The sequence below is a fragment of the Carya illinoinensis genome, chromosome 2, assembly GCF_018687715.1.
Source record: "Carya illinoinensis cultivar Pawnee chromosome 2, C.illinoinensisPawnee_v1, whole genome shotgun sequence".
Lineage (NCBI taxonomy): Eukaryota > Viridiplantae > Streptophyta > Magnoliopsida > Fagales > Juglandaceae > Carya > Carya illinoinensis.
In genome coordinates this window covers 29987451-30008831 of record NC_056753.1, presented here as the reverse complement: position 1 = coordinate 30008831, position 21381 = coordinate 29987451, and the positions used below count along the sequence as shown (strand labels likewise).

The 21381-nt window shown below is 32.7% G+C and overlaps 2 protein-coding genes across 3 annotated transcripts; one reads left to right on the top strand and one right to left on the bottom strand.

The window, feature by feature from the left end:
• Positions 1-6344: 6344 nt before the first annotated feature.
• On the top strand, positions 6345-11752 carry LOC122300787 (protein FAM133-like). Of its 2 annotated transcripts, none has more exons than XM_043111672.1 (5): positions 6345-6759; positions 7626-7727; positions 10264-10405; positions 10484-10530; positions 11289-11752. In XM_043111672.1, exons 1-5 carry the CDS (start codon positions 6673-6675, stop codon positions 11511-11513), a joined length of 603 nt encoding a protein of 200 aa, XP_042967606.1. In that variant the 5' UTR covers positions 6345-6672; the 3' UTR covers positions 11514-11752. The 2 variants fall into 2 exon arrangements, with proteins under 2 accessions (XP_042967606.1, XP_042967607.1); XM_043111673.1 differs by having other exon boundaries at positions 6347-6759; positions 11292-11752.
• A 244-nt stretch (positions 11753-11996) lies between these two features.
• Positions 11997-18373, bottom strand: LOC122300786 (mitogen-activated protein kinase homolog MMK1-like). The gene is made up of 6 exons (XM_043111671.1): positions 17874-18373; positions 17599-17728; positions 16170-16307; positions 14943-15275; positions 14418-14598; positions 11997-12543 (listed from the first exon to the last, which is right to left on the bottom strand). The coding sequence occupies exons 1-6, from the start codon at positions 18089-18091 to the stop codon at positions 12368-12370; spliced, it is 1176 nt and encodes a 391-aa protein (XP_042967605.1). The 5' UTR covers positions 18092-18373; the 3' UTR covers positions 11997-12367.
• Between the last annotated feature and the right edge of the window lie 3008 nt (positions 18374-21381).

Below are 21381 nucleotides of genomic sequence, written 5' to 3'. Positions count from 1 at the left end.
TGCAATCTGCCTCTTTTTTTTATATATATTTTAAAAGAAAATTTCACAATATTATTAAAAAAATATTTTATTTATCATTAAATTAAAAAAAAAAATGGATCAGGACCCATCGCATTTTCCTTTTTTAATTTTTTAACATGAAGTGAATGAATTTGTTGACCAAATTTATCTTTAGGACGGTTCACTTTCGGATTGGAATACTCGATTGAGTATCATTAATTATATGTTTTAAATAGATAAATTTTGTATAGGTTTTTAGAAAAAAAAAAAAAAGTGAATCATATTAAAAAATAATAATTTTCTTTTTACACTTTTTTAAAATGAGATTCATTTTTTTAGAAAGACTTACATAAAATTTATCTATTTAAAATTTGGGTCATGCTATGGAGACCGATTGTGATTATTTTATTTTTTAAAAAATATTAAGAAATATTCTTTTAATATTTAAGAAAAATATAAAAAATAAAAATAAAAATCAATTCAATACATTTCTTAACATTTTAAAAAACTAAAAAAAATACAAACGAATAAAAAAACAGAAAATAAAAATGCACCTATCGGTGCAAATGCTCGGTAGATCGATACCTAGCATTTTTCGTAAAACTTATACATTACACTTAAGAGTGTTTATGGATAAGTTAGTTTCTTCAAATGTCATATCGGCCGATTACAAGTAATCCCGGTACTCACATTAAATAGTCACATCCACATGATCGAGTACGAGTGGGTACGTAATTGGAATATTCACATACCTAAAATTCGGAAGAACTCGCATTTCTTAATTTCCAAACGGCACTCCTGATTAGATTTGACAAGTGGGTGCAAATTCTCCGCAAATATATAAACTAAAACAATATTTATTTTTCATGAATTATTTAAACAAAAATTTTATATATAATTATTTTTATGTATTTTTTTATATATTTTATTAATGTGATTGAATATATATTAAAAAAAATTAATTCAATCAATCATATCAATAAACTACACAAATAATATATAAAAATAATTATATATAATAATCATCTTATTTAAAATATATCCTATCAAAATATGACGTGAGGTCTATATGAAAAGCTCATAAGAGAATAATATTTTTCTATTTCTAATAAAATTATTGTCAATAACAACATAATTTCTAACACGTCACCTTCTTTTTTAAGCTTTCTATATTTAAAAAAAATTTAATGAATTAATGAATTGTCAATAATATATGTTGCACCAAGAAGTTGTGCTTGTGCGTGACGCTATGAATTGTTGGTTGTGGAATATTATGGCCACGTTCAACCAAATAAAAGGCATAGTCATTTGAAAAGGAAAGCATTAGGTCAATGGTTTAATTCGATCTCACTCTACACACAAGTGGGTAGTAACTCTGTTAATATGTCTTTTTCACATGCATGTTAATCATCTTCACTGTCTATTTCTGTAGAAATTATGAAGCCAATGGTCAAACACGTACCCCCATTCAAAAGAGGTACATAATGTTTCCATTCACTCGTGCAATATAGGTATGAACTGAAATGGGTTTACTTATATTTAGTTATTTATTGTTAAAATGAATATATTATCGTCACAAATAACTCGACATAAATATTTATTTATCTTGAAATTATACTATGCTGGTCATGGGATTTACGAACATTATATTTCAAAGAGACACACGTAACGTTTCTTTATATATTTATGCATAAAAAAGAAAAAATTCCATGAATGATGATGATTTGAGAAGTCAAGAATGTTTGTTACCCTCCTCTCACACGTTAGGCTCAATGGATATCCCTTAATAACTAAACAGGTAGATAGGACGCCGACGCACCACCAATCTTTTTAGTTCTGCCGCTTGATGCTTAATCTGTTACTCAGAACCAACACCACCATCTGCATGGGAGAGATTAGAAAGATAATTTTATGTAAAATAAATAATATTTATAGTTATAGAATGGGTTGTATATTTTTTTTAATAATAATAAATATTAAATTTATATAAAAATTAATTTTTTTAATAATAAATTTTATTATTTTTCAATGAGTGTCTCGCTTGCACCAATATCTTGATGGAATTGATGGAGGAGATGGCTGTTGTGGCCCAATGCGTTGGCAATTGAAATTCTGCAGGCACTGCCGGAGTGCAAAGACAAAGCTTGAGGTTTTCCCGAAGTTCCATACGAAAAAAAATGATAAAGAATTTCAACATGTCCCATTGTGGGCGATAATCTTTGTCCAATAGCGCCAAAAGAAACAGACAACATGCCCCATTGTTTGTCGATAAATCGTGCACATTCTTTATGGAAGAAGATTCTTAAATATTTTATCGAGATTGGACAAAGCAGGCATGATTTTATGTGATAAAGTACCAAGTGACCAAGCTAAATGTATACATTTTTTTTTTTAATAGACCACAAAGGAATCATTTAATTTATAAACAAAAAATGGTACCTGACTTCATCGTACGTGTTTGAATTGCGTATATGCTTATTTATATTTTTTAAAATTTTGAAGACTATATGGATCTTGCAGTAGTTGGGAACTTTGGAATGCTTATGAATTTTTGTAAAATAATGAATGGGGTAATCCCAATGAGATTTTGCGGTAGGGAGTCTCTTCAAATCCAAGTCACTCTATGTCTCATAGAAGATCGAGAGATTCGTGCATTCATGGTGTGTCATACTCATGGGCAGGGTGACAGCCTGCCTTAGCCACGTGTTGTCATTATATCTAATAATATTGTGAAGAGAAATTTTATTTACAGTACGAAGATTACATGTACACTTTTTATTAAATAAAAAAATTATTTTAAAATAAATATTTTAATAATTTTAAAAAATTTTAAAAATAAAATTATGTATATCTGTATTACAGTCTTTAAATAAAGACTATACATAATATTATTCTATTGTAAAATCATCTTTATCTTACAAATTTAAGGTAATAAAAAGAGGTACATAAATTTAACATGTTCTATTTATTTAACATTCTCTCTTGATTCTTAATAAATGAATTTAACATAAGAAATATTTAATTAAATATAATAGATTTATTTTTGATATCATATGAAATTATAATTTTTGTCAAAATCTTAACCTTTTAAGAAAATGACGATTTCACAAATAATATATTAATTAACTCATAGTACAAAATAATAACAATAATCATATTAGGTGGAGTTTTTTTGTTGTCTTCCTGAGTTGAGAAATAGCCGCTGGCTTGTGTGAAGAGACACCATACTTATATAATATTCAATTCTTCAACTTCATTACATCTCAGATAGTACAAGATTTTTTTTTAAATGAATAAAACCATACAAATAATAGTAAAATTATAAAATAAAAATTATATATACAGTCACTTTTGAATATCATTTTACGTATTTTATAAATGTGATTGATTATATATTAAAAAAAAATTGATACAATCAATCACATTAATAGAATATATAGAAAAGAGTAATGCTACATACAGTCATTTTTGTGCACTTCCTGCGCACTCTACTGATATGATTGGCTGGATTAATTTTTTTTTAATACACAACCAATCATATCACTGAAGTGCACAAAAGAGTCCGTAAAAATGACTGTACATAAAATTTTCCTATAAGAAAATATATAAAAATAACTATACACAACATTACTCGTTACAAAAACAGCACAAGAATTCATTACTTGTGATACAAAGACAGCTATATGATTGTTGTATCCTTGGAGGGACATATTTCTGTATAATCTATATGATTGTTGGTTTATGGTTTGGTTAATTTACGTGACAATACAAAACGTGTGGAAAGCATTTTATGGTGTTTGGTTAATCATTGATGAACCTTTGTCTTTGAGGTACCCAAAGCAGCCAGAAGGATCCGACAATTATTAGTTGGTTGGATGATTTTAAGACTTTATTTATGAAGGAGACGTATATTCCTGTAAGAAAAGATTACATAAAATAAAATAGAGTTTTACTATTCCTCATTTTTATTTCTTGTACATAATTTTTTCTTTTTTATTGCTTTTGTTTTTTATAAATTAATTGAATTTTTATACTCATTATCCATACGTTACACATTTAATAAGAAAAAAATAAAATAAAAGATTACGTATTATGTGAAGATAATAAGTAAAAATTTTTAATAAAATATGCACAAGTTTTACGTGGTTCGATTTTAAAGACTTACATCCATATAATCAGAAAAATAATTCACTATTAAGAAGTGGAAAATATAGTTTATCAGTCTTCAATTTTATTTATTTATTACTAGACTAAAAAATAAGAGAGAAATAAATAATATAATGAATTATAGTGAAATTACTGAACACATGAGCGTTCTTTCACACACATCTATATCAAATAGAAAAATTATATTCATAAGTTAGTGTAAATAATATAATTAATAAAATACCTATATGATATAACTTAATTTATAAAAAAAAATTAAAATTAAAATTTTATAAATTAAATTTTATTATTTAAATAATATGGATTGTATTTCATACACACGCTTATAAACAAACATCTGAACTCGTCATTTTCAATGTTTTGTTGGTGTGAATTACGTGTCATTCCCCATCCTTTTCACACCACTCGCGTGGGGCCATTACCAAATTGTGTACCTCACAAGAGAAGTCTTTAATTTGTTAAGCCACGAGGATCGACCATGAAATGGATGTCTTATCTTTTCATTTGGTGCGTTTCGTTTGTCGTTTATTGTTTTTTCTTAATTTAGTAAAAATTGTATTTGGACCGTTAAACGGAGAAGACCAATCAATGTTGGAATTGAGATCCTTGTTGTCATTTGTTTTGTTTTTTGTTTTTTGAAAATAGGTATTTATTTGAGGGAACTCATCCTCATAGGGTATTTTTATTTGAGTAAGGATATAAGATCGTATATTCTTTTTGAAAAATAATGAATTTTTATTGAAAATTTAATTTTTTGTAATTGTAAATATTAATTTTCTTTTAATTTTTCTTTAAATTATGTTTTAAAACATAGAAATAATGAAAAAAAAACATTATTTTCATATTTAGTATTTGTTATTACCACTTTAACCACAGCGCACACACATTAAACTTAGAAAACATCAAGGTGGGTCCTAAAATTCAAATAAATATTCAGGACAAAGATAATCTTCAATTATTTAGACAATTGTAGGTGTCATTGCGTTTACGAGCAGTTGGGCCACACACTGCTCTAAGGATTGAACATATTCTCACAATAGAGCTGCACTAACCTTAAGCCCACTCATTTCTACGGGCCGAGCCTTATTAGAGCCTGGGCTAGGCTAACCCATCAAAATGTCAACGTTCATACTTTAATTTTTAAGTTTGGGCTTAATCAAGCTTAAATCATATTTACAAATTCATCCTGTTTAATGTTTTATTTTTAATCGGAAGTGTTATTATGGTCATGCTAAGATATATAAATCACGAGTTATATTATATACAATTATTTTTATATATTTTTTATATATTTTATTAATATGATTAGATAAAATAATTATTTTATATTAAAAAAATAACACAACCAATCACATTATTGAATTGTGTAAAAATTAACGACATATAGAATTTTTTTATTCTGAAAGATATATGCTTATTAGATATTCTAAATACGGCTCCTCCGATCTAATTTGAAGGAAAACTATTACAAACGATACAAAAATATATGCTTATTTTCTTTCCATTTCGAGTTAGAAATACATCAAAAAATTTAAAACAAAAATTATATATGCAGTCACTTTTATATGCTTCTTATGCACTTCATTAATACAATTGATTGCGTCATTCTTTTAATATAAAATAACTATTTTGACCAATCATATAAGTAAAATATATAAAAAATATATAAAAATAACTGCATGTAACATAAGTCAATTCAAAATTTCACATTGATTCATGGGATCAAATGACACCTATCTATTTATTACAAATTTGTCACTTACATCTACCTATCAAAAATAAAAAAATTGTCACTTACATATGATGGGAAGGGATGGGAGGAGATGTACATTAATTACAATTTACAACTATATTTTTATTTAAAAATAAAGTAAAATCCTCCATAATTTTTTAGAGAAACGATGCATATACATCCTTTAATTGTTATCCTTTTAGTATTTTTTATGTGGTATTAAATATTAAAAACTAATATTTATTAGTTTTTCTAATTATCTATTAGTTAATATTGAATATTTGAAAATGATAATAGTTAAAAGGTTTATATATTTTTTTTCTGAATTTTACCATATAAATACTTTAATACGTTTAATTTTATAGAAGTGTGTGACGAGAAAAAAAAAAAAAAAAAAAATTATAGAAGGGTGCAGACGATATAATCCTCGGCCATGACCTGTCTACTCTCAACAAGTGTAACCCTGAGGTGTCATGGACGATTGAACCCACTTGCTCCCAACCCAACAATCCCCTGCGTCACAGCCTCACCTTTGTTCCTCTTAGCCCTTTTGAAAAACCTTCCCAACCCCAAACCCAACCTCTCTCTCTCTCTCTCTTATAATTCCCCCCACATCCTATATTTCTACTTCCTCTGCCTTGCTTCCCGGTCGTTAATGCTTTAATTAATACTTTCCCCATATATTTATCTGATTTTTGTTTCTTTCTGTGCATCTCTCTTTGTTGGATTTTGTTGCTTGGTTTCTCATCTGATTTTTATCTGGGTCTCTTGAAATGGGCAAAAATCAAGCTTACAAAGCTATGCAGAAAGCCAGGCTGGGCTCCAGCTCTGCTGGGCCTGAGGATATTGAAGATGGCATGGTTTGTACCCTTTCATACTACCATTCCTTATTGAATCTCTCATCCTTAAATTTCGTTCCTTTCGTTGTTTTTCATGATAGTTTTTTTATTTATGCTATTGTGTTAAATAATTGAATGTTACGTTTGGGATCAATTGGTAAGTGTTCATTGAAAAAATCCGTGGTTTTAACGGGCAGGCTTATTTTCATGAAATTGTAGAGTATTGAATTTGGTGTATAAAAATTTCCTTTAAAAGATATGGCTTTTAAGTTTTTTATTTGGATTTTGACGAGCTGACGAGCTATTCATGGTTCAAAGTCTTATTTGGTAAGAGTGAATGTGAGAAGTATTGAACCCTGAATTACCATGCCTGGCTTTTCGTAAGCATTTAAGAAAGCAGCAAATCCAGGGCTGGGGCTTTGGGATGGCTCTAAATTGCAATACCAAAAGGTTCGAGAGGGAAGGAGGGGAAACAGAATCCTATCCTATATGTAATATAGCTCCTGGAGGTAGGAAGGCCTATTGCGTCCTTGGTTGCATCCTAGTGACATCTTGCAGTGATCATAATTTTAATTTATAAAGTCCACAACCAAACAAAAAATGTGGATGTGAATTGCCTCGACAATAGTAATGGTCTTTCTTTCTCAAGCGTCTAGATTTGTGGAAATTGATTATCATCCATAACAACCTAAAAATGATTTTCTTATAGGACACCGCCACTGAATCTAAGCTCTCCAAAACACTAGTGGCACACCGCTAGTAGTTTTTGTTGGGTATTTTTAGTGAGATCTTAGCTGTAGATCTGAAAATGCCATCCAATAGTCAGTATAGTAGTTTTTGTTGGGTGTTTTTGTTTTGTGGATGGCAACTGATGAGAACAGTCGCAGGTGGATGGTTCATTTCATTCACCAGAATGGCATGCTGCTCGTTTGGCCAGTCTTAAAACCTCTCACACTATCACCTGGGAAGAGTTCAAGAGGAAGCAAAAGGTAATCTGCTGAACATAGCTAATTTGCTTTTCTTCATGTAAGTGTGCAGGAATTTTATTCATCCTATTCCTCATCATGATTTATTGTGTCCCACTTTTAAACTCATTTTAGTCTCATTAACATACTTCTTTGCTAAATAATCCATGACATTAACGAATTGAGTATATAAGAGCAAATGTCCCTGTATATATATTCATCACATCATGGTAACAAGAGCTCAAGAAACCTGAAATGCTATGTAACTGGTATTATTTCCAATGAGATTACCTAGTTGGGAATTTGAAACCTACTTTGGTTCAATTGTGCATTCTTGAGGAAGTGGATATAGAGCTTTCAAGGAAGCCTTCCTGGATATGTTCAGTGTTTTTGGTGCTAAAGATGCTTCTATAGCGGACCATTGAGAGATATCTAGTGATTTCCCTTTTGTGGAATGTAGACTTTGTCAAAGAGGCTTTTGTTTGGGAAGGAGTTGTATTTATTGCAACCATTAATCTACTGTATCCGTTAATTGAAAATGAGGAGGTAAAGGCAAATATTTTTCCCACAGATTTGGTCTCCTTCCATTCTTTTAATTGAAAGTTGCATAATGGCATGATCACATCATTCATAGATGGCTAAAAATGGGTTTGAGCTACTAGGTGTGTGATGAGACCAATATTTATGATGTGCATAGAAAGGCATGAAGTAAGAGTAGATAGTGATGACTATGAATGTTTTCTTTTAGTTGCTTAAGAATTGTTGAATTGCGAGCTTAAGTAAGTATGGTAAGTAGCATGATTATTTCATTTTCATTCAAATTAAAATGTTACATTTCCAAATATATATTTATGTATATATATATCCAAAATCCCTAGGGGTTGGCTCAAGTGGTAAAGGCTTGGTCTTGGTGGTATGCTCCCTTCAGGCCTAAGGTTCGAATCCTCTTGGGTGCAAATAATTTCTAGGGGCCATCTAGGGAGAACTTTCCCTTGAATTACTCGAAGTGCACTTGTGGGAAACTCCTTGTCGAGGGAGGGTTTGCATCCTAGGATTAGTTGAGACTTTGTTCTCAAACGCGGTGCCAATAAAATATATCTATATATGTATCCAAGTTATATGATATGTTATGAAAGTAAAGTTTACAATTGTTTTAATATGTGTCTACGATATGAAATGTATATGCTTATGAAATGAATATACCAATGCTATGATTATTCTTACAATATGAAAGTCATGAGAAAGGAAAGATAGGAAGACGATGGTTGAATGCATAGTTCTCAAAGCATTGTCTCTTGGCCATATGATGATAATGCGAAGTTATCAAAGAAAATAGGTGGATGTGCAAGGCACGTTAAATGAGGTGGAGAAGGTGTGATTCACTATAAAGTTAAACATGTTTTAAAGATGATTTTACTATTTATGAATTATTTACTGAGTATTCGTCTCATTTTAGTTTTTATGTTTTAAAACTATTGAGGTAGCAATGAAGACATGTTTGGGCCAAGGCAATAGAGGAGATTTGACCTAGTGAAAGATGGAATAAGCGTTGATCACATGAGATGTTAAGGTGTCATTAAGAAAAGTTTCTGATATTATCATTCCACCTGGTTCTATATTATACCGAATTGCTTTAATTAGGGTTCTGTCCTATAATAATTGATGTGCTGTATTTTATATTCTTAAAGTTTATGGAACTGTTTTTACCCCATGCTTCAAAATGGAATGGGGTAACATTCTTAACCTTATCAGGAAGGTGGTGTTACAAACAAAGAGAAGTACTGGTTTTCTTATTCCGGTTATGAATGAAACATTCCGCTTCCTCCCGTTCAAATTATCTGATAAAAAAGCAGCATTCTATGTCAAACCTGCTTTAACAAAAGAGTTTGCATAAACTAAAATCAATCAATAAAATCTTGTGCTTAGAATCAATGAGTTGAAGCCATAAGCATCAAAAGTAAAGTGGCTTGAGCAGGGATGTATAAGAAGATACCTTTTTTTATTGGTAATTGTGAGAGGAGAAGGAATGATTTTGTCCTGAGATTGAGGTAATGGATGATGAGATCAATGAAGAGGTTACAACTTAGTTTTGGTCCCCTCAGGGAGACTGACTTAGTGTGATGCCATAGATTATCCAGTTTTTAGAGTTCATATTTTAACCTTTTTTTTAGAGTCCATATTTAACTTGAGAGGTTGGTTTGGAGGTTGAATGCTCTTTACTTGGTCACATGGCTTATTTCCTGAGTACTTTAAATGCTGTATAGTTTGGTTACTCTCAAAACACGTGCATACACACAAGATTTGGTCAACTTCCTTGAGTTACAACATCTGTTGGATATAATGCTTATCTTCATGTTCATGTGGTGTTTTACTCTCTGCCTGCATGCCTCCTACATATGTACTGACTTTTCTACTCTCGAGTTCTGTATGCTGTGTTTTTTCATAACAAAGCATAGTTTCGTTCTTCACAATGGAGATTGGTAAAAAAATGTGTTTCTGATGGAAAATAAACATTCTGAATTTTGTGTTTATTTCATTTGGTATGTACTTGATGTACTAGGAGGATGAGATGAAAAAGGGGGAACTGGAAGCAGATAAAGATAGAATGATGAGAGAGTACAGAGCTCAACTGGATGCTGAAAGGGCACACAAGCTTGGCCATGGAAAAAGCCGCTCCAGAAGTAAATCTAATGACAGAAAAGGTACGTGCAATAAATTATAGAAAGAAGAATTGTGAGCGTCCTGTGTTCTCTTCAGTATCTTTCTTCTTCTTCTAACAGATAAGAAGGACAAAGATTTAAAGAAACGCAGCAGCAGAAAGCGAAAGGTGCCTACAATTCCTTAAATTGTCATTACTCAGATTTAACACTTTCACAATCTAGAATAGAAATTCGAGTGAGTGCTCGCTCTTATTATGGGCCCCCTGGGTGCCTTCCTATGTTGGAACTCCTGCCAAGCGTTTGCTTGCGTGACATGAGAAAGGTGATGCTAAATTCAATGCTACTTTACCATTCGTCTCATGAAAATGTAGATATGTAGGGAAACCACTTTATCTGCACATGGTGGTCTACAGTACCAAAAACACTCCCAAAACATCAAAACACTTGAAAATGCTTACCAAACAGTACCGATGTTTTAAAATCTATGTGTTGACTTGGTGGAACCCAAAAAAGCTGTGAAAATTTATACGACTGCTCAAATAGATGCCCGTCTCTAAATTACCTAATCATTGTATGGAAAATGGCCCCTATTTGTATTCTTTAGTGTATATGGAGTGAACGTAATGAGAGACTTTTTGACGATCATGAACATTCCTTGAAAGTGTTTAGGAGCTTTTTTTGGAAGACTTTGTTTTTGTGGGCTATTGCGTTAGATCTAAATGGTCTTAGCTTCCATGATTTCCTTGCAATGGTGTATGCTTTTGTATGCCTCTAGTGTACTTGGGCTATGTCTATTTTTATATCAATGAAATATCTTATTACTTATAAAAAATAAAAAATAAAATTACCTAATCATAGTCATGCAGTTCAATCATCACAGATATTTGAAACTCTGAATAGCTGAACCCATCCTCATTTGTTATAGCAGCATTCGAGAAGGAGATCTTCTGAGTCTAGCACCTCAAGTTCATCCTCAGATTCTTACAGGAGCGAAGAAGATGAGAGAGAATCAAGACGTGCTAAATCTAGGTCTAAGAGAACAAAGAAGGAGAAGAAGCACAAGTCAAGAACCAAGCACTCTAGTAGTGATGACGAAGAGGCTGATGGTCCTGTGCCACTTTCAAGATTCTTTGAGAGCGTCAAGAGCTGAACCACATTGTTGAAGATACTGTTGTACTCATAAAAATTCTGTTTCTACTATAGCAGATGAGTTCGAATTCGTTCTTTCTCGATTAGCGCTTAGCAAATGTGGATTGCATTGTTTCTTGCCTCTCTAGATTGATGAGCTCTGTGATGATATCGAGTTTGCCTTTCCTTTTTACAAAGTTCAGTTTCACGTACTGGTATGTTAGGGAATTTATCCTATTCGGTATAATGAACTTCATGATATACGAGTTCATTCATGAAAGGTAGGCTTACGATCCCGTTGCAGACCTTTTCAGTGTCAAATGGACCTTCGGATTCTCTTTTCTCTGATTTCATAAATAAAAGATTAAATTATATAGATTTAAGCAAAAGGGGTGATATATTCATCGGTACAAAGGACGCATACATGGAATTCACCTAACAGTGAAAAGGAAACAATTAAGGCTTGGAAATCCTGAAAGTTAGAACTAGAGATGGCAACACCATGTTGGGCCTATTGAGAGCTACAATACAAAAGCAATACAAAAAGACAGATCCGGTACCAATTTCTTACAATACTAAAAAAATGAGCTGATCTCTCTCTCCATAGACAGTAGAATATTAAAAAGAGAAGAAAAACAAAGATAGAGCAAGAGAGATATACATCTGTTAAATAATAGAACAACAAACGGGAAGGTAAACCGCCATGCAAAGATTTGTAACAGTCTCTGAATTCTGTTCTTCCCACTAAGTAAATTAACTCCAGAACTACCCATTTTGAAATGCAACATATATACACGAGGAAATCAATCACCGAATGTATAAAGCAGAGAGACTACACTGATCAAATCCACGATGAGTGAATAAAAGCACGACTCCTTATGGGTGCTGATACTCGAGGTTAAATGCAAGAGCCTCTTGATAGATCAGCTCCTTCATCTGCTCCTCACTCAGTGCATGCTGCTCAAAGTCAAAGCTGAAGGGAGTCATGCAGACAGGCTCATCACTGATGTCATGCAGAGATGTTAAATAGGGATGCGCCAAAGCGTCTTCAACTGTTGGAAATAGAAAATTATAAGTCAGTGTTTTAAATGTGCTAATAATACAAATACGTTAACAACAACACAGTTGCAGCAGTAAGAACATAATTTGATGGATTAAGGCACTTCAACAATTGAATCGTTGGAAAAATTTAATGTCAGATCACGTTGGCAAGGTTCTCATGGGAGATTTATCTAGAAAACCTTTTCAAGAGAGAGAAAAAGAAAAAAGAAAAAAGAAAAAAAAAAAGAGAGTCCCCGAGGATATCGACTATAACATTTTGAATGGCAAGATTACAGCAAAGATTGTTGGAAACTAAGGTTGAACTTGGATTGAAATTGAAATCCACTGGGGTGGGGGCGGGGGGTGTTCTTTTCAAGTGGGTTCATTATCAGAGATCCTAACGTCTTTCTTTCTCATAGACGACAGTCTTTCAGTAGGTTATTAACACCCAGGGATCCTCCAAGCGGTTTGTCGCCTGATGTTCAGATTGAGATAGCTCAATCATTTTGGTAGCTGCCTTCACTTGTTAATCCCCAAGTCCTACTAGTTAAATGAGATTATTTGACGTTTACTATCGTGCCTTGGTAAGGGAAAGTGCAATATCAATGATATGCAGCATCCAATAGCTCGATAGCCACCACAGCATAACAGGTCATAGGAGACAGATGAAAATGATTGTTAAACAGGTACTTCCTGAGATAACAAGTCCTTCGGGAAAGCTGAAAATAGAAAGGCATGCTTGTTGATCATGTTTTTAACTCACATCCTTGGTCTTGATTTTTCCAGTTTCAGTATCACTGGTCAAAAGGTAAGTCTATCTATCTATCTATCCATCTATATCTATATCTATATCTATATATATATATGCTTCTTGTCCACACTACGTCAATTACCAACACGTCAAGTGCACAACAGAATGTCATATTCGTGGAATATGTAAAAAAATACTATTATTATACTTTTCTATAAGTGAAAAACACCATGAAGATACACACCCACACAAAAAGAAAGATACACAATATTTTCAACTGAAAATTTACACGTTATAAAAAATCATATAATTTTTTTTTTACTCGGTATTTCCTTTGTAAGAAGAAAATGCACATATATAACAGCATAGGTTGCCTTCTACAATGACTACAGCATTTTAATGAGCTGAAAAAAGATTCAGACTTTTCTTTCCCACACACAAAAATCTTTAGTTGAAGTTAAAAAAAAAAAAAAAAACTGAAGATATTGGCAGGATAAAAAAATCATATAAAATTATGATAGGAGATGGAGAACTAGAATAAATTCTCAGCCTGATAAAGGAAAGGAGTAAGATTGGAGCAATACCCACAAAACATTTAAGAAATTAGTTTGATTCTATCTATATGTGCACTAAAAAGGGATCCATCCCAAAGAATTTAAAAAACAGCAGTCCCATAATAGGATGTTTAAAAAAATGTTGTAAAAAAATGTTGTATAACTAAAACAATGTTTTTTTCTGCTCTTATGTAACTTCAACTAAAGATCAAAATATAACAGAATCAACTTCACTTTTTACAGAAATTGTATGGCCATTGTTAGAACCTTTTTGATCAAATTAGTGATACAAAAGGTTCTCAATGGCTCACACATTTTTTTTCCCGTTCAATAAAATGCTAGCAATGACAAAAAAAACTAAGGAATCAAAGAAAAATGTCAAGTAATGCCAGACCAATAAAGCATATTAAAACAAGGAATCATGTGGTATGAAGATCACAATTATACTAGTATTCTGATGCAAGGCTTAATAGAGACCAACATGTTTTTTTCAGAAGTAAAAATACTTTAATGGAGATTAATTAAGACTTAGTTGAGACTAGTATTGTTATGCACACACATCAGAAGACAATTAACTCACCAGTAATCCTCTGTCTGGGATCAAATGTTAACATCCTTTCAACAAGATCAATAGCTGCAGGATGGACATGTGGAAATTTTTCAGTGAAGGATTGCCGATGGTAAAAAGGACGTTGCCGGATGTATCTCTTAGCATTTTCATTCAGGAACCCAAAGTCAGCCTCTGATGGGGTGCCAATCAACTGCATGATAAAGATGAAAATGCGCATTACTTATTCATGAGTACATGCAATTATGGAAGCATATAGTTCAATTAAGGTGAGATGGAAGAATTCCATTTAAGGGAATATTATTGAATAATCCTAAATCAGACCTCAAAGTCATCTGCTAATATATTCAGTGCCAAATTTAGCATAAAACTTCTATGACCTTTTCATTTCTTAAGATAAGGTGAAGTGCAGAAAATAGGTAGCTCTTAAATAAAAAGCAACAAATATTAAGAGAAAGTGAAATTGGACTTAATTTCAAATGATCATTTTTTCCCAGAAACCAGTTATAACAGTTTAAATATGGAAAATAAAATTACCTCCATAAGCAAACTTAGTTGATGCGCATAATCTCTGCCAGGAAATAAGGGCTTCTGATTCATTAATTCCATGAAAATACAGCCAACTGACCACACATCAATAGCTGCGGTATAATCAGAAGAGTTCAATAAAAGCTCTGGTGCACGGTACCATCTTGTAACGACATATTCTGTCATAAAATCGGTTTCGGAGGTGACACGAGCTAGTCCAAAATCACATATTTTTAGGTCACAATTGGCATTTAAAAGAAGATTGCTGGGCTTCAAGTCCCTGTGCAGAACATTTGCAGAATGTATATATTTCAATCCACGGAGGATCTGATACAGGAAATACTGCATAAAACATGGAAAAGTAGTATAGTTATTTTTATCCCTCCGTGGCAGATTGATATGGTGAATTTTGAAAACTATAATAAGAATAGGAACAGAAAGAAGAAATTGTTGAGTGTGGAGCCTGGTTTACACTTGAGCAGAGGCAACCTGAGAGTTCCCTCATCGCTCGCTTGATATATCGCTTGAGCGAAGTTCAACCAGAGAGTTCACTCGACAGGCGCTCGACAGGGAATCCCAGACAGAGAATTTGCTCAACAGGTACTCGGCATTGGGCTCAAGCGAAGCTCAACCCGAGAGTTCGCTCGAATCACGCTCAACACCTCACTCAAGTGAATAAGCGGAAAATTCACCGCCTTAGGGTTTTCACTGCGCCACACACACACACACACACACGTGTATGTTAAAACTTCAGAACGCCATAGAGTGAAACAGAACGGAATGGCATTTTTTAGCAGTGAGAGAGAGAGTTAGCCGATAGAGATTGGGAGAGCTTGTGTTGAGTGAAAATCTTGTAATTTTCATAGTGTACTTCAACATTCCTGTTAATAAAAATCTCTTGCAGCTCTATGGACATGGACAAATTGCCGAACCATGTAAATATTGTGTTGTGTGATTGTTTCTCTATTTTTCTTTACTATTCTCACATTATCGTTCCCCAACAGAAATAAACTTAGAAAGTTGCAGAATTCAAAGGTCATTGCATTTCTAAGTCTTAGGCATGCCGCATGCGTCAATTTGCATTTCCCAAGTTGATTTACCTCTATATTATGCTATTCAACTACCTTTATCATAGGCAAAGGAAGATTTATGGCTCCGCGGTTTTCTAAACAACTCTTACCTGTAAGATAATGCCCAACTACTTTGATTGGTAGAGTACCTAAATGCTTAGAATACCTGGCAATGCTCCTCTGACAATGTTTGATTTGAACGAATAATTTGGTGCAGGTCAGTGTCCATTAGCTCATAAGCGATATATACATCGTTAAATGTCTCTCTCTGTGGGGGTGGTATTATATCCCTGATTGCAACAATCTGCATCACAAATGTTAAGTGATATTAATTGGGTTAAAAAAAAAAAGAGAACCAAATTCATACGTCTCTTATAAGTTCAACACACCCCCCCCCCCCCCTTCTCTCCCTCCCCTCTCCTCCTTTCCTCTTCTTTGATGGGTTCGGGGGTTACAAGAAAATGAAGAAATATAAAAAGCATGACCAAATAAAAAACTAAACAGAATGTCTACTGACCCCTGCAAACGTGTAATAATAAATCACATAAGTAAGATGAGTAAGTATTTTTATTGGTAAGTTACACACTCTGGTGGATTCTGAATCACAACCTTATCCTCTCCACCTATACCTACAGGGAAGGAGGCGACATTTGAGCTAGAGCTCATTGACATAGGCGAAGACAAGAGACCATAGTGGGAAAAATGATTAGGATATGCTAACTAATAATTACAGTGGTAAAAAATGATTAGGATATGCTAACTAATAATTATTTTTATCTTACTAATAATTACTAATAAAAGCAAGTATAGTACACCACATTCACATTTTATATGTTACACTCTCCCGGGAAAATTCTGTCAATTAATTTGCAATGAAATTGGTTGTAAACATGCCTACGAAAATGGAGATGGTTTCAGAAGTCCCAGCAGCCAACAAATTAAATGAGCTCCATCTACACGTAATAATGAGATCTGTTCAGCTAAGGAAAATTGAAAAAAAAAAAAAAAAAACTAATGCTTAAAATCGATTTTTTGTTCATAATTTTAATTCTACATAATCCTATTGAACAAAAAAATAATGACAACACTGCGTTATACATTAAGATAGTCTAGATTGGCGACACTGATCGTGGTATCGAACTGGAGCACAAGAAGCTTCCTACAATGCAATGTGACAGCATAAGTAATCCTAACAAGTAACAACTTGTCACATCAGCAATCAATGCCAACGAGTAATGGCTCACACTAACGACCAGGGGTATACAAAACACTGTGGTTCGTACTTCTTAATACCCTTTACGCAGTTCTACTCCGATGAGTCATCGGAGTTAAGGATAGGTAAACGGGTGATATTCTCTGCGTTTCCAGCATTAGCTAACATGACTAGCAAAACTACTAAACATTACGGGTACTTAACCCTGATCATTATTCCACAAATATCGCATACATAATTGAACTTTTCCTGGGTAAAAGAAAACGATAAATTCAGTGATTAAACATTCCTATTTAAAAATAATAAGAAACTACCAGAAAACGACTAATCTACGCAGTTCTAAATTGGAAATGAAGAAAAATTATTGAAACCACTCACTGACGTTTTCATGATCCATGTGGCGAAGAAGCTTGATCTCGCGGAGAGTTCTCTTGGCGTCGATCTTGTTGTCGAACGCACTCGCAATCTTCTTGATGGCCACGTGCTCGTTCGTCTCCGAATTCAAAGCCGAGCTACGGAAATTCATAATCCAAATATAAAAAAAAAATGATAAAAATAAAAATAAAACCACAGAATCCATCTCTTAAGATTCACAAAGGAGAGAGAGAGAGAGAGAGAGAGAGAGAGAGAGAGAGAGTATTTAGGGACCAAAGTTACCAAACGATGCCGCAAGCGCCCTTGCCGATAGGCATGATGGGTGGCTTGTACTTGGCGGTGACTTCGAAGATGTTGCCGAATATGTTGTACTGAATGAATCTCCCTCCGTGGCTAAGCGTCGCCGATATGTTATCCATCCCCAAAACCGGTTGCTGCTGCGGGTCCGGCTGCGCCTCCATCATCACAGCGTCGGCCGGCGGAGCTTCTGCAGCGTCCATTTCCTAATTCCTTCTCGTGTTTTACTTTCTTCCCTGTAACTGTAAAAGTTGTTGTAACAATAAAAGCCCTAACGAATGATTGGGTGCCACTGCTTTTGGCGAAACCCACCTATTCACTTCTGCACATCTCTATGAAATTTCTCTTTTTGTTGAAAAAACAGTATCTTATTACTTTCCGTTCTGTTTTCTTCGATTATTACTTTCCGTTCACTTGCTTCTTCTTTTTTTTTTTATTTTCTTTCCGTTCACTTTCCGTTCTATTCCTTTTTTCCATTTTCCTGTTTTGGTTGGACTGTTGGAGGATAGAGGGCCTTGCCTCTTAACCCAACCAACAAAAGTTTAAAAAATAAAAATAAAAAATAAAAAAAAAAGGGAGAGAAATCTTATTCCCATCATCGATTTAATGATTAGTCTAATCATTTTGTATCCTCGTTTCTGTTTTCTTTTACTATTTTCCTAAAAATATTAAGAAAATAATTTTTTAGAGAGATTTTAAGCTTTAGATGATATATAAAATTCTTATTTAATTTCATTTTATCTTGTTTTCAAACTAATTATTAAATTTTTTTTAAAATTAATCATTATAATTTTTCTAAATTTTTAAATAAAAAATAAAAAATAATTCTAACTTTTTCAAATACTCAAACAAAAATAATATTTTAGAACTATATTCTAATAACATTTTAATTTTATAATTTTTTTATTCAAAATTTTTTCTCTCATTTTCTAAAACCCAAAAAAGGCTCAATTCAAACTATTTCACTACTATTTACAAACTATCTTACTATTATTTAAAATTTTTTTATCTCGTCTTGCTCCTCAAACCAACCCTTATTCTTTTTTCCCCCTCTTTCTATTCATTAAAAGTAATTTTTTATTGTTAAATTATAAGGTATTTTGTATAATGAGAAATGATAGTTTCAGTTTTAGAGTGTGCAGTTCCCATGTAATTCATTTAAAAAAAATAAGCAAATCTCAAACTCACATGAAAATATTATTTTTTAATAATAATTTTCATTTTTTTTAAATAGAGTACGCAAAAAACATTACTCTTATATCATGCATCTCAAGTTATTATTATTATTATTATTTTAAATGATCTCAAGTTATTAAAACTAGAGCATCTCATAAATTAATTATAGTTGATTGCAAAATATCATCATCCTTAGAGCATTGGCAATGGTTTCTTTATCTTCATATGTAAAATTACATGTTTTGAAAATTGATTTTGAATATGAAGAAAAATTCCTACATTGGATTATGTATTTTTTGATCAAATAATAATAAAATAATAAAGAGAGATAAGAGAAAAAAGAAAAGAGAGAAAAAGAGAGAAAAGAGAGAGTTGGGAGGAGAGAGAAAAAACAATAAAATAATGTTTGAAGAAGGAAAAGGACATCTTCAAACATGAATAACAACTGTTCATAGTTATTTAAAATTATGAAAATAAATAAACCAATGTAGATGAAATTGTGGCAAGTTTATTCAAATTTGACTTTAAAAATGAAGATGAATAAACCATTGCTAGTGCTCTTAGCATTGTATTATATCACTTATTTCTATCTATTTTAATGGTTAGATTTGATATAATGATATTATTTATCAGTTCCTTTATTTGAATGTGTAATATTTGAATTTTGATAGTCCCTATAAGGATGTCACTCCAAATGTAAGTGGACTTAAAGAAATAGAAAATGTTGTACAATATAATTACACGGGAGAAATTCTATTTATTGTTTTAAGTGGGGGACTGCATGTGCAGTCTCATTGATGAATTGGGGTAAAAGTGAAAAAAAAAATTCATTTTAAAAAAGATATTATTGTAATTTATTTTTTTAAAATATAACTGTATTTGCTTGCATGAGCATTTTTTATTTGAAAATTGTATATAGACTGTAGAATTATCTTATAAAAAGTGTTTTTCCTAATCTTATTGAATGTACACCGAGGTGTATATATATACATTACTGATAACAGAAAGCCTGCGGTTAGACTCTCATCAAGTATTCAAAAGTTTAACATTTGTTTACATGAGATAAAATATCTAAAGTTTAACTACTTGATCACAGGATCCCATATCCGACTCCTACATGATAAGAATAACTTTAGCAAGGCTTGAGTCTGGTAAGAGTTCTTCAATACGCCCCCTCTATTGCAGGGGAAGATCTCGGACGCTAAGATTGAAACTTAACAACTTAAACCGAGAAACTGCTAGTGGTTTGGTGAGGAGGTCAGCGAGCTAATCTTGGCTGCAGATAAGTCGAACTTGAAGCTTGTTGCTTGCGACAAGATTACGCATGAAGTGAAAGTCTATTTCAATGTGATTGGTTCGTGCGTGAAACACAAGGTTGGCACTCAGATAAGTTGCGCCAATGTTATCACACCATAGCATGGGTGGACTGTCTAAATGAAGACCAAGTTCTTGTATAAGAGATTGCAGCCATTGGAGTTCAACAACAGAATCGGCGAGGGCTTTGTACTCTGTCTCAGTGCTGCTTCGGGCCACTGTACTTTGCTGCTTACATCACCACGACACTAAATTGTTTCCGAGAAAGATGTAGTAAGATCCCACAGACCGTCGATTATCATGATCACCTGCCCAGTCGGCATTTGAAAAGGCTTGAAACTAAGGTGAAGAGTTACGTGAAATAAAAAGTCCATGTGAAACCGTGTGTTTTAAAAATCTGAGAATTCTCTTTACATGTTACCAATGTGTTATTTTCAGTTGATGCATAAATTTGCTGACAAGATGAACTGAATAAGCAATATTAGGATGCGTGAATGACAAATACTGTAACCCTCCAATGATGCTTCTATACAGAAATGGATCTTCAAAGTCATCTTCATCAATGATTGAGAGATGCGAGGTAGTTGAAATAGGTGTGACACACGGTTTGCATTTGTCCATTTTTGACCGTTTTAGGAGCTCGACTATATATTTACGCTGAGTTAAGTAAATACCATCAGCAGAGGATAATGCCTCGATGCCCAGAAAGAATGATAAATTGCCTAGATCTTTTACTGCGAATTCCTTGTGTAAAGCAGTGATTACGTTGTTGACTAACTGAGTATCGGATCCTGTAATAATTATGTCATCTACGTAAATGAGAAAAAACATAATTTGGTAGTGAGATCAATAGATGAATAAGGAAGAATCAGCTTTACCATCAACAAAACCAAGCTTGAATAGAGCATTTGCTAGTCAAGAAAACAATTGCTGAGGAGCTTGACATAGGCCATACAAGGATTTTTTAAGCCAACACAAATAATTTGGGTACTGCAGGTGTTGA

Bases quoted from the DNA above. Each gene is read 5' to 3' on its own strand.
- LOC122300787 (XM_043111672.1), top strand. From the start codon at position 6,673: ATGGGCAAAAATCAAGCTTACAAAGCTATGCAGAAAGCCAGGCTGGGC. The intron at 6,760-7,625 runs GTTTGTACCCTT...GAACAGTCGCAG, and splicing joins AGGATATTGAAGATGGCATG to GTGGATGGTTCATTTCATTC. The intron at 10,531-11,288 runs GTGCCTACAATT...CATTTGTTATAG, and splicing joins GCAGCAGCAGAAAGCGAAAG to CAGCATTCGAGAAGGAGATC.
- LOC122300786 (XM_043111671.1), bottom strand. From the start codon at position 18,091: ATGGACGCTGCAGAAGCTCCGCCGGCCGACGCTGTGATGATGGAGGCG. The intron at 16,308-17,598 runs GTCAGTGAGTGG...TTTGTGATGCAG, and splicing joins GCCACATGGATCATGAAAAC to ATTGTTGCAATCAGGGATAT. The intron at 14,599-14,942 runs GTAATTTTATTT...TTTATCATGCAG, and splicing joins AACTAAGTTTGCTTATGGAG to TTGATTGGCACCCCATCAGA.